At 51.4% G+C, this 13,130-nt stretch overlaps 2 protein-coding genes across 2 annotated transcripts; one reads left to right on the top strand and one right to left on the bottom strand.

The window, feature by feature from the left end:
• Positions 1-4,412: 4,412 nt before the first annotated feature.
• On the top strand, positions 4,413-6,190 carry M436DRAFT_39323 (uncharacterized protein; the record flags this gene model as incomplete). The annotated part of the gene is made up of 3 exons (XM_013574530.1): positions 4,413-4,522; positions 4,580-4,882; positions 4,936-6,190. 3 exons carry the CDS (start codon positions 4,413-4,415, stop codon positions 6,188-6,190), a joined length of 1,668 nt encoding a protein of 555 aa, XP_013429984.1.
• A 2,291-nt stretch (positions 6,191-8,481) lies between these two features.
• On the bottom strand, positions 8,482-9,549 carry M436DRAFT_70322 (adenosine deaminase; the record flags this gene model as incomplete). Its single annotated transcript, XM_013574925.1, has 1 exon — positions 8,482-9,549. One exon carries the CDS (start codon positions 9,547-9,549, stop codon positions 8,482-8,484), a length of 1,068 nt encoding a protein of 355 aa, XP_013430379.1.
• Positions 9,550-13,130: the final 3,581 nt, after the last annotated feature.

Below are 13,130 nucleotides of genomic sequence, written 5' to 3'. Positions count from 1 at the left end.
GAACGGTTTGGTCGTGATCAGCATTGAACGGTGACATTTGAGGCTCCGTTCTTGGGAGACTGTAGCGCGTTTCAAAACCACGGGTGGCCCTTTCCTCCTTCTCCACAACGGGGCCATGTTTACCGTCGTCCTTCCTACAAGGCGTAGCATTGATAGGGTTACAATAGTTGTAAGTGAGTGGCTAATTTACATCAGGTCAATCTTTGCGGCGTCTTCGTGCCAGAGCTGATATGGGGGATTTGCTTTGCTGAAAGAGTGTCTTTTGTAACGACTGAAGGTTTGGTTTTTCTTCTCTTCTGCCCGTGCAGTTTTTGCGTCTTCTAGGCACCTTTTGGAGTTTGTGTACATATATAGGAGAGCTACTTCTACCATCGCCCTCGCGTTTTCGGCCATTGTATGTGGGTTACATAGGTAGATCTAGTGCTGGCTAAACTTTTTACCACCTTGCACTGCGAAAGTCGCTTGCCGTAAAGTGCTGATGAAAGTGATAGTGGCCCTTCAGCGTGTGTTCCTACCGCTTGCAGAAACGAGAAAGTGCGATTGACATCCCTTGCCGAGATCGTGTGTTGTTTGGTCAAGTCGTAGCGGAGGACTGGACGAGGGAGGTCTCTGAGCCCTAAGATGACGGCTTGTATACTTTTAGGTGTCGTGTTGTCATCGTATATAGGGCAAGGGCTGTTCTACATGGTGGAGTGCTGCTTGGTGAACAGACGGTAGGTGGGGAGTATCGGAAGAGTCAATCTGGCTTTCCTCATGTCGATGTCGGTGCTAACGGGGTATGTTGCATCTGTAGGGTCACTGGTATGCATGTGAATATGCTTGCAAAAGCAGCAACCCACGTGTCGATTGAATCTCAGGCGATGCTTCGGGTTGGTATTTGGATGTATCTCGATCTTCGTTATAGCAGCTCGACCAGACCTTCCAGAGCTTACTCTTCGAGACACGGGCATTGTACTGGACGTTTACTTTTCCGATAGAAAGCTATACTGGAGCGGCAGAGTTCTTTCCCGCAAGGCAGGGTCGCCTTAGCGTTCGACTTGCTCCGGAGGGCCATGTTCGACTGTTTGGTTCTTTGCTCCGGAGGATCAAGCCTAATTGTTTGGATCTTCGCGCCCGCCGGAAGCGTCTGTATCGTTGCCTTCAGAAACCGACATCTTATTTTAGAGCTGGGAATAATGGCCGTAGAAGGCGTTTGAGAGTGAAGATTGGGAGTTGATCGTCGGCTCGGGATCGATTGAGACATCGCATAGATGACTGTCACTGTCGCACGCGGACCGACGGCGGAAATGCCTTTTCAAGCCTGTTCCGACCTTCAAAAACCGACTTCTAGAACGAACAACATGGTTGCCGTGTTGTGCTGAGTTGTGATAGACTGGCGGAACATTTCGAGACGTGAAGTGAAGGCAGGACGGTGACAACGTCTTGTCGCTCGATCTCCATGGCGAATCTAAAGATAGATTTCTTCGGGACAAGCGTGCAAAAGGCGAATAAACTCAAGATTTTGACACTGATCGAGACTGAAAAAAAACTCGAGGTCCATGACACGTTGGACTTTTGGCTTCCGAACCAGTGTAGTGTCCTTTCTTTACCCGACCCCCTCACCGCGAGCCACCGGACGGCGTTTGAGACGTGAATTTCGGACCCATGAAAAATTGGCCATGGGAATTGAGAATGCGTCAACACAACGTTTGATCCGAACACATCTCTTTACAGACAATTGAGCCGAGCAGAAGGTCTAAAGCAAAATAGCCTGGAGGTTCGGGATACAGCAGCAGCAGCAGCATGCAAGCCCCGTCGGAACCAAGCGATGCGCTGTGAGCAGCAGCAGGGTGGCCGGTTGGACCTGCTACGACAAGCAGTCTAAGCTGAAGATCTCAAGCGATGACTGGATTTTGCAGCGTTTTAAGAAGGCCCGAGCGAAGTAATGGAGGAACAACAAAGCAAGGGTCTCTTTCGACCTGCCTTGTTCGATCACAGACATCATGCCGCTCGCGCCGAGAACTTGCGGGGATCATGCGAGGAAGAAGTAACCGATGCGTTCCTCAATTTTTTTGATTGTTTTTACTGCAGATTGTAAACAAGCCTACGAAGGATTCGAGGGACTGGACCGAGGTGTTCGGCGCAACTATCGAGTCTCGACGATATGACTACTTCAAAGGCAGCGCGTTGAGGCAGGATCCATTCGGAGCAGGAAGCGGAGCCAAATCCCAAGTGTGCACGTTCGGTGTGAACTCTCACCAAAGGAGAGCACATGGCCGGCGCCGAGTGTGCACCTTGATTTAGATGCTATGCGCTCATCAATAATTCCAGCCTTTCTTTTCTAAGAACAAGGAGAGCGATTGAGCAAGACAACGGCAGCGAACCGGTCTGCCGGCCGAAGCCACTCGCATCTGTCCTTGACTCGATGTTTGGGTCGACTGGCGAGACTTCGCTTCTGATTCTGCTTTCAATTCAATGGAGAACGCCCCTTAGCTATGGACGCCGAAAATAGAACGGTCACTCGTTCCGCAGGCATCAGATATCCGAGAGAAGTGAATCGCTTGGTAGACATGAGGGTTACGGGTGGCCAGGTGCCATTTATGATCCCCTTCGGTAGAAAGAAGAGGCCAAGAGTTCTTCAGGATATGCAGTGCCGTTGAGCGATCTACTGCACCTCAGGATAGGGCACAGATTGAAGCACAGATGGCTGGTCACAGTAAGTGGTGCCATTGATACAGACGATTCTGCATGGCGCGCGTTGGACTTGAAAAGCATGGACTGCTTGTCGCTGCGCGCGGGCCGCCGACGCCCCCTCGAGCCAACCTCCTCTGTCGACCGACTGCAAATGACTACTCATCTTTCTAGGTTGAAGACATGTTTCCATGAATAGTCAGAGCCGCAAGCCGCCGCTGTATAGAGTTGATCTGCAAGACAGGCTGACCTTGGCTTCCTGGCTGATATGCGTAAACGACGTCGACGCTCAGTAAGGACCCCAATGGAAGGGTGATGCAACTGTAGATCTCGCAGCGTCTCGATCCTTTCAGGACATCGGAGGATTTGGTGTGCAGAGGAATATGATGCAGGTCAGCAGCTCTCGCAGAAGCAACACTACGGTGCCATGCCATTTGGTTGTCGCAATAAGCAGCATTATACTAAAGCAGAGGGCATATGCATGTCACCTCGAAAACTAGAGGGCTATCGATAGCGTCGCATTCTTTGAGATCTGATATGACACCAGGACGTGATGGCACACCGCTAGCTCAGCGGTGCGTGCTAGGGAGATGGCAAGGTCAGCAGGTTTTACGTGACAAACGAGAAATGTCGGGTGTCGGATGGCGGAAGATTGTAGCTCCCCGCCACGTGAATTTCTCCCAGTATCGGGAAACAGAGGTTATGGTTGGAGCTCAGGGAATACCGACAACACGACGGCGTAGGGCGCAACGGCAAGACTAGCTTTCGGCAGAACCAAACGTACAAGAAACCTACTGGTTGCGCGAATTGCAGTGTTTCTGGCAAAGGGCAAGTCAGCGACCATTAACTCCAAAGTGGCAACGTCCATCGATTGGTGGAGAGCGACTTTTGTCGTTGCTAAAAATAAACACAAGCGAGAGGAATACTGTTCTTCAACTCAACTCGGATGGAGCTCAGTTAGGGTAGCACGTGTGATCAGCAATTCATGGTTTGCACTCGCCTTTCTTTACAGAATACCAGACGGACTCATCGATGGATCAGGCGACGGCTTGCTGGACATGGCTGAGTAGGCAGCGCAGATAAGACGGCGCTCGACGTTGCACAGCGAGGTGATGGAATGGACGACCACTTCGGACAGGCCGGGCGGAAGGGTGCGCCTGTCAGAGGGCTTGGAACACCAGACTGGACTGTGCTGGGCTTGAGAATAGAAAGGTCTGGGATACTTTCTAGCTGAGTCTAAACTGCATTGGTGCTTGCCATGCCTTGAATAAGCTCAACCTCCGGTTTTGGTGGCAGCTCGCGCAAGCCCTCGTTCGTCCCCAGAAGCGCTATGTCATGCGACGTTTTGACCCGTTGGCAGGTCCCCTTCGGTAAAATTAGTACCTTCGATGGGTTCCCGTCGAACGCTATGTATACCGCCTTTGCGTTCTTGACCAGTTCGTCTCGAACCATCAAAGAAAGGCATTCGGGGGTTCCACTTATTACCGGGTCCATTCACTCGCTTCCCTGCACATCATCAAGCACGCTCGCTGCCTAGTTCTTTTCTACCACTTTTCCGCTTTCTGCATTCTGCCTTTGTGCCTTCCTTACGCGTCTGCTGGCCCTTCTAGACTTTCATTCCTTTCTTCCCCTTGTCTCGCCAAACCTCCCACCGGCCTAGGATATCATCTGCTCAGGAAGCCTGGCTCTTTGTGACAAAAAGTGGTTCACACTCAATTATCCAATTGAAGCCCGACTTCATTATGGCTGGTCAAGGCGCCGGTCCCTCGAGGCGCAGTCACACCAAGAGCAGAACAGGATGCAAGACATGCAAGCGTAGACATATCAGATGTGATGAAACTTTCCCTCAATGGTAAGCAATCACTCTCCGCTCTTCTCACGCCGCATCGAATGCTAAAGATCTCATCAGTCGTAACTGCACGAAGCACCAAGTCCGTTGTGACTATATGGACCAACAACGACCTGAAGCAGAGATGCAATCACCGCCAGATCAGATGCCGCTGCCCTCATCTCCCGGGATTGAGCATATGCTCGATGTTTGGCAACAGACTGGCAACTTCCCTTACCCGGAGCTCCAAGTGTTCCCTCCACCTGGTCCACAAAACCATTCGAGAATTGAGCTGCGTCTGATCCAGCATCTCTCATCCATCTCACGGTCACTACTCATGAACAGCACCAGCGACATCACGGTATGGACCTCCATGGTTCCAAAGTGCGTCTTACCCCTCGCCATTATGATTATCCACTCCTAATTAGCCCGTTTAGGTATCTCAGTGTAGCGACCTCGTATTCATACGTCATGCACGCATTCTTGGCATTCTCTGCCAGCCATCTGGCCTGGGTCTCTCCCTCTCCGGACACGCGTAAGATTCAAATTCAGCATGGCGGTATCGCTCTACGAGGACTCCACGATGCCATTAGTTCCTTTTCAAAGTCCAACGCAGACGCCATCCTTGCGACTTCCATCCTACTTATGACCCAAGCGAACGATTGGCGCACATGGTCATCTCTCGAGACTGGCATCAGGACCGTTGCAAGTGCTATGGCTGGATGGAAACACGAGTCTGTGTTCGCAGATCTGATCAACTTGAGCCCTTATAAGCCTTCGGAAGATCCGCGACCACTCCCCAGTCCGCAGGAACGTCACGGCATCCTCACGAGCGTATTAGCCGCTCTCCAGCGCCTGCAGCCTGTCCTGGCTGTCAACAGCCCCGAAGCCTATTGGATCGAGCAGCTCCTGGGTTACATATCGTATCTTCTGAACACTCAGCCTGCGCAGACGGCTGCTGAGCAGTTCGATCAATTATACAGTCTGCGCAAATGGGTTCTATTTGTTCCTTGCCTGCTCCTGGAGAAGCCAATGGTTGATGGTCCCTCAACGCTTGTGGTGGCCCATCTGTATGCTACGGCACTTGCATTGGAGCCTCTATTTCCATCCCTCGGCGCGTCTTTCTGCGCCGCAATCAGTCTACCTCCTCTTGAGCGGATCATCCAGATGACCGCCCCTATGCAGACGGACGATCAATTCGGCCACCACGCACTGGAAATCAGTTCCCTCATGCACTTTCCCCAGCAAGCAGTATCCACCTATCGCGCACGCCTGTCATGGACGCAGCAACATCTTGAGCAGTTGAGGCTTCAACATACCCCTCAACAATCTCCTTATACACCTGTCTTCAACCTCGATGGTGTGAGCACTCCCTTTATGAACTTTGGCAATCTTAGCCCCGGTTTTGTTCCTTCTTCGATCAATCACGGCCGTGAAGAGCACCGCATGTCCTCCGATCCGTTGGTAGGCTCTCCGTATCTTGGAGTGCCCACTCGTACACCCTCGTACGACGGTGGGTTTTCGGACGGCACAAGTCAATGGGGCACCGCGCATTCGCCAGCCTTCCCTCCAAACCATTACGCAGGAAGTGAACAGGGACAAGGATACAACTCATACGATTTTGAGCAATTAGAAGCACCTCACGGAGGCTTTCGAGGCGGGTTCGTAGTTCCCCCGACCATCTGGGCATGATCAACACTTTCCAAGGAGTAAAAACAAAAACTAAAATACGCTGCGCGATCCAGGACTTCTTCTACCCAATACACCGCACCAAACTCTCAAGGCTACAGCCAGTCCTAAAAGATTCGCCACGCTCTAGACGATCTCGTCTCTTCCTTTCGGTTCTCTCTCGCTATGCGAGCAGTGTCTGAACCCAGACACCACTTCTCGCCTTTTCACTATTTTTCGTTCGATTTCATCTTTCCGTTGCACTCACGAGCGCGCATGATACCCCACCGATTTCCGATACCAACAGTTCATCGACCACAAAGAAGCATTCGGCGTTTTCTCATACCATACCGCGAAGCAAAAATACAACCACTCAACGTTCTTCCCACTCTCGCTACAAATCTCTTATCTCTCAATCCGGAAACACAGCCCTTTTTTTACCTCAGTTTTGCATAGACGGGCCGGTTCAAAAGGAGTTCTCAAGCAATTTGACATTTTGCGTTCAACATTGTACACGATGAACAGGAAATGAAGCTATGGTGGTGTACGTTACTTCCTATCCTCGACAGGTTCTCTGGAAGGCCCGAAAGTCCTCCTTATCTAGCATTCTTGGTCTTGTCCTTTTTTTCCTAAAGCTCATTTATACACACTATGGAAATGGAAATAGCATATACAAATTATGAAAAACTCAACCCTTGACCTGCGCGTTGTGGAGATTCTTGCCAAGGTGTCCGAGGTAACCATGGAGTTCATTGTTGTCACGATTTTATATGGAACCCGCGGTTTCCATGGATATCGACTTCCATGAACCGAACGAGCCGGACTCGGGGTGACCCTGATTCTGAGGCCAGAATCTCCACCGACGACGTCCCAACCCTCTACAGCGACCGTTTCGAATGCTCATCTCTCTCAGAAGCCGTCGACGAGAAGCGAAATGCGGTCTTCTCCCAAGCTTTACAACTCTTCGTCAGCGCAAGAGTCTTATTGCCGGCGCGCCATGTGTATTTTGCAATCCTTCTCGGAAGTTGCGGCAGCTGACGCGTCTCCATAAACAAGAGGTTCCACAACGTGGATAGGAGATGGGAATGAGGGATCTTGGAATAAACAGATGAGGAATGGTGAGAAGGCTTGATCGAATACAATGTCGACAAGCGAGTGGAAAGATGTAGATACATATATTGTTGTGTTGTACGTGGGATAGTTTTGGTAGGACTTTATGGCTCCAAACTGTGGGAGACGAGACCTTGGAAATGAAGTTGAGGGTACTGATCAGAAATTCAAAAGCGTTGCTTCCATGGTGTGATGATGATTCTGAACTAGACTCAATACCGAACATGTCATATGTATGCTATTGTGTTGTGATATATAAGAAAAAGGATTGAAACTGGATGTTGGCCGTGCCACCCTGATCAGAAATCACCATTTTGGAACTCATCGTCGACTGGGGTCGACTATCGGAAGGTATACTATCTCGATCTGAGTATGACGACGTGAACAGTCATGGTACATCTATCGAGTCTGTAGAGTCAAGTCGATCCAGCCCGCAGATTGTTCGACAAATTCTGATATCTGATGCACATACAAATACAATTCGGGCAGTGGGGGCGCCTGTGGCATGTCTTGAGTAAGTGTTGACTTTGTATTCTCAAAGACCAACTCGGATCAGACGCCTCAAATTTCACTGTTCATCTTGTATGTCCTAGTCGCGACTGCAGCAGATGGTTTGGAATTCAAAAGTGGGCTGCCTCTCCAACAATCACTGGTCATTTGTCCAAACAAGCAGACCTAGGTTAGGATGTTTAGCAATATCTTTGGCTTGCGATTCTCTTTCCAATTTGCTTATAGAGTCTAAATGGGTATATATGTCAATTAAAGCATCCAATAACTTCGCCAAAACAATGCCTCCAAAACAGCCCAAAAGTGATCAACGAGTCGGATGAATTGCCGGCAGCCTCTTTCGATGGAACATGTCCGCGAGGCGCCCCTTCTGTGTTGGTCAACAGTCGCACGACACCCTCGTCTATTGCTGCCCTTCCTGTGTGATGACCAGTACTCAGCCATCTGGTAGCGAGATCATGCAAGGAATATAGGATTTGCGGCGTGCGTCTGCAGAGGTCGCCTGCAGGGTGCATGTGACACTACAGACAGCAGTGCTGCTTTCTTGATCGTTGGAGCGCTCGAGAAGACCACTTGCAGTGAGGCCGTGGTAGTGCTGAGTCGCCTACTCAATTGTCGTCCTGAACACTAAGATCATCTCGAGACAGGGTCACCCTAAGATTCGATCATAAAAACGAAGATCAACCAATATCCACTTCTTAAGCAGAAAGCTTAGGAGCCCAGACACGAACGACATCATCGAGACGAGCCAGCATCTCATCCTTTCGGGCCTGAGAACACCAACTGCCCTCGATACCAGCACGGCAGATACTGGTCCACTCGGCAACCGACAAGTTGAAAGCTTCGTGCACAGCGCAGTAGTTGTCAAGGAGGTAACCACCAAAGTAAGCAGGATCATCACTGTTGATGCTGAACTTGACGCCGGCGTCCAAGAACTTGCGGATGGGTACTTCCTTGACCTCCTTAACACAACGCAACAGCACGTTGCTCAAGGGGCACACGGAAAGCATAGTGCCATCTTTGGCGATTTTCTCGAGAAGAGCTTCATCTTCAATCAGGCGGATGCCGTGGTCGATGCGCTCAACCTTAAGGACGTCCAGAGCATCGGAGATGAAAGTGGATGGGCCTTCTTCACCAGCGTGGGCAGTGCGGCGGATACCGAGCTCCTTGGCTCCAGCGTAGATCTCTTCGAACAGAGCAGGAGGGAAAGGCTTCTCGCTAGAGTCGAGACCGATTCCGGCGACCGAGCCATTGTTGAAACTGGCCTGGACATCGGCGTCCTTGAACATGGAAACACAGTTAGGCACAGGCAAGTGACGCAAGAAACAGCAGATCAGCTCGCTGGTAATGCCGAACTCCTTCTGAGCACGAGCGCGAGCTGCGCTGAAACCAGCAAGAACGGTGTTGTAAGAGATGCTACGCTCGATGTGCGCTTGAGGGTCGAAGAAGACCTCTGCGTGAGCCACGCCATCTGCTGCGGCATGGCGGAAGTAGTCCATAGCCAGATCCTCAAAGTCAGAAGCCGAGATCAAAACGGACATGCCAATGTAGTAGTAGTGCAAGAAGTCATCCAGGGAGGTGAAGCGATCATAACGTGCTAGGAGAGTCTTGGGAGATTGGAAAGCATCGTCGTCCTGAGGCAGAGTGATGTTGTTGCGCTTGGCCAATGTGAACAGAACCTCAGGGGAGAGGGAACCCTCCAAGTGCATGTGATGCTCGCATTTAGGCAGCTCCTGGAGGAATGAGTGGAAAGTGGACTTGCACATATTGTGTTTGTTGTGTAGATGTCAAGATTATGGTCGTGAAGCACGATAGTCCAGTAGACCTAGTATGCAAAAACGGAGATCAGAGGGGTGTAAAAAGTTTTGAAAGTCTTCTATTGACAAGTGCAGTATGGGCTTTTATTGCTTCAGATTGAGTCTATCTTTGCTCACGACTATGTGAAATCTCTACTGATTTTTCTCATTTGCTGCGAAGCACGGCCGAGTAGGGCCTCGAGCTCGAAAACCGTTTCGGCCGGCTCCGACGACGCTGTAATGCTGGAGAGACCAGCACGATTCATCTTCGACAGCTGTACGTCCTTGTGGGACAACGCCATAAGTCAGTGACCGGTATACGTGTCTTTCATAGTCAGCAAAGGGAAAAGGTGTCCTTTCAACAATGAGATCAATCGTGAAGTCGGACACGTGAGACTGTTGGCTGTCGCAACGGCAGATGAGTTGCTGTGGATCCAGGCGGTCTGGCTAGCGCGCGGTCTTAGCGGCTGTCGGTCTACGACGGAACGAACTCTACAAGCCGTTTGACGGGAATCCCAAGGCTTTGCAAGTCAGCGGTGAGCTGAAGCTGTCACCAGGGTCCCCAAATCAGAAGGCTGGGAGGCTTGGGCTTGTTGCTTCTGCAAGCGAAGACAAGACGACCTAGCATGCGTATATATTCGAACTTTGGAAGATACACTTTATCTCTGGACCTGAGTAACGGTTGACCAGGCAGCCATGTCTCAAAGCAGCGATGCATTTGCTCCAAAGTCTCGAGGTCATGTCAAATCGGATCCTCCCCGCCTGCAGCGTTTCGGACAAGACTGGCATGTTTCGGACAAAAGGTTGTGTCCGAATCCTCCTCGCCGACGGGCCGGTGGGAGGTCGACAAAAAATTGCCCGATGCAAGTTACAAGCGAGGGCAACCGACGGGCATGTTCCGGAAGGCCCGATTCGCTCGGTTTGTTCAGCCGTGGTTGACCGCATCCTTTGGCCTTGCATGTACTAAGAATCATTGAACATGCCTTCGCAGCTGCCGACTGCTGTGGCTTTCATATCGCTCCCAAAGCGATGCTCGTGACACGGCCTCGAACGAGTGCCGAGTCGTGGGTAGAAGACTAGAGGTACCTTTACGATACATGTCAGCAGTCCGGAGTCCGTTGCAAGCCATAGTCTTTTCTCGAAGGATCATGCAGTCGGCTTGCTCGACTGACACAATACAAATAGGTAGTCATGTGTCATGCTTTCATGGAACCATCTCTATAATAACAGAAATTACACAACGCACACGCAGGCATAAGCACGGGAAGATCTAGAACGTACCAGAAGCTTCACCAGAGCAGCCATGGCGTCATGACATACAGCAAGGTCAGGGACATGAGCAAGTGCAACTACCGTGGGCGATCGCTAAGCAGCATGCATTGATGCAAAAATTGATCATGTACCGAGATATAGCCACGAGTAAACTCTACACACCTAGCGATGCTAAGGTCGCATACGGTATCAACAATCGACAGTGTAGCGGTGCTTGATGTCTGTCTCGAGAATCGAAACACGTGTGGTTCTGGAACCATGCATGGAACCATAAAAAGTGGTGGCTGCCATGTGCCTTGCGAAGCACTGTTGCTTCGCGATTCGGCAAGAAAGCTTCTACAAATGCCGTCTCAAACGTCCGGACGCGGGGCCTCCCCAGCCTTCACTCGAAGACGGACAACTAAAATCTGGTTGTCGCTCCGCACTTTCCTGCTTGGACAACCAACCGGCGGTGGCCCTATATTATGTGACAAACGATGTTCTAGATGGTGTACCGACCGTTGGAAGCACGATAGATGGTACTGTCACACGCCTTCGGTAGTGAGCACCGACACCTGGCCAGGCTAACAAGCGAGTTGATGTCGCAGAAGAGGGCGCACGGGTGAGACTACCGATCACGACGATGCGACCTCCTGTTGAGAGGTGGACTGCGCTTTTTAGATGAGTTGCAGAGGTAGCGGGATACAAGTGGTATGTCCCGATTCCGGGCTATGACGACGATCACGACGGATAGATCCATAGCCTCCCAAAGAACGGTTGTGTGTACCGACGCAAGGTGCCGCACGCGGTCATCTCCACGGTGGGTAGGGCTTTTGCGGTCGTAAGACGGGACAGAGCCAGAGTGCTGGGATACACGTATTGGCGGCTGAGCGCTGTGGCTTCGACCAAAGCCACTGCAGTCATACTGGGCAGTCGGCAACGAGCGCGATTGGAAGTCGGTGGTGACGAAGCGAGAAGTGACGAATATGTACAAGGCATCCAGGAACAAAGGGATCGATCGGAAGAGAGCGTAAACGTAAAATCGGAGTGTAAGCTCAGTGAGAACGCTGAGTTGCGACGATCATGTCGCTCGAACAGAGTAGGCCGTTGATTGGTGAAACGATGGATTATTCTCCTGAAAAACTTACAGCCCCTTCCGGCAGTGTCTTGACAAGTTCACGGCAAAGTGGCAGATGGCTGTTGGAGGGTCTCAGGTTATTGTATTGGTCAGCTGTGCGAATAGGTAGACAGGGTTTTATGAAGGCCCGAGATAGTCGGATAGGCCACGGGAGGGCCAAGGTGACATTCGGCAACGCTAGGCAAATTCCAAGCGCGTTCTCTGGCTGTTGTCATGCCTTCGAGCCTTGGAAGAGCGCGAGCAATTTCATGGCGCCATGTCAGGAGGATTTGTGGCCGCTAACTCGACGCCGCCAGATGAGCGGAAAGGGGGCTGAACAATCTGCAATGCACACACACTCACAGGCACTGCAAGGGCACACGGTAGAGGAACGAGCTGCGCGGCGTCCCTCTCTCACGATGGTCGATTCTTGTTGGATGTCATCACCCGCGCCAAGTTTGGGCTACGAGCGGGAAGCCAGGTAGCGGCAGTTGTCAACGAGCAAACGGTACGAAATCTAGGGTTTAGACTTTTGAGTGATTCTAGTGGTAGAAGCTGTGCCACAGTGTCGGTAAGACCAAAAGACAGTCTCTGACATGGCGGCGGTGGACAAGGACCGACACAAGACAGACACGATGGTGCAGAGACTTGAATCGGGGTGGGAGGAGCGGATGGTATGGAGCGCCAAAGCAAGAGCAGCAGACGGTAACAACAGCTGGGCTTCCCAGGAGCACTTGTGCTGAAGCAGCCGAACTATGCAGGCAGAAGGAACTACAGCAAGGCGAGATTAGCCGCCGCCGTGCACGTTGGCGGCGGCCGCATGGCCATGCGAAAGGGAGAGCGGGAGGGCCTGTGCTGAACCTGCCTCTGAATAATAATCATAATCTTTTGAGGTTTGTCGAGCAACCCAATTCCCATACTTATGTCTCGTTCGGGTGTCGCGCTGACTTGAATGTGGCTTTTTCGTTCCGACGGCTTGTTGTGCATCTCCTTGAGCGGACCTTCCTTCTCTTTTTACACAGTGCGATCCGCGTGTTTGCGCACCTTCCTCCTCCTCTCTCCGCCTTTCCCTGACACCTCTCCCAAAGCTTCCACCCGCCTCATCAATCGCGAACTTGGCAGCTGAGCGCATCGCGTCGTGCAATTGCGCCCTACCCTCGCTCGCCTCTTATCAACTTTCTTC

The sequence above is a fragment of the Aureobasidium namibiae genome (genome assembly GCF_000721765.1).
Source record: "Aureobasidium namibiae CBS 147.97 unplaced genomic scaffold scaffold_3, whole genome shotgun sequence".
Classification (NCBI taxonomy): Eukaryota; Fungi; Ascomycota; class Dothideomycetes; order Dothideales; family Saccotheciaceae; genus Aureobasidium; species Aureobasidium namibiae.
This window is presented reverse-complemented; position numbering and strand designations above follow the sequence as displayed.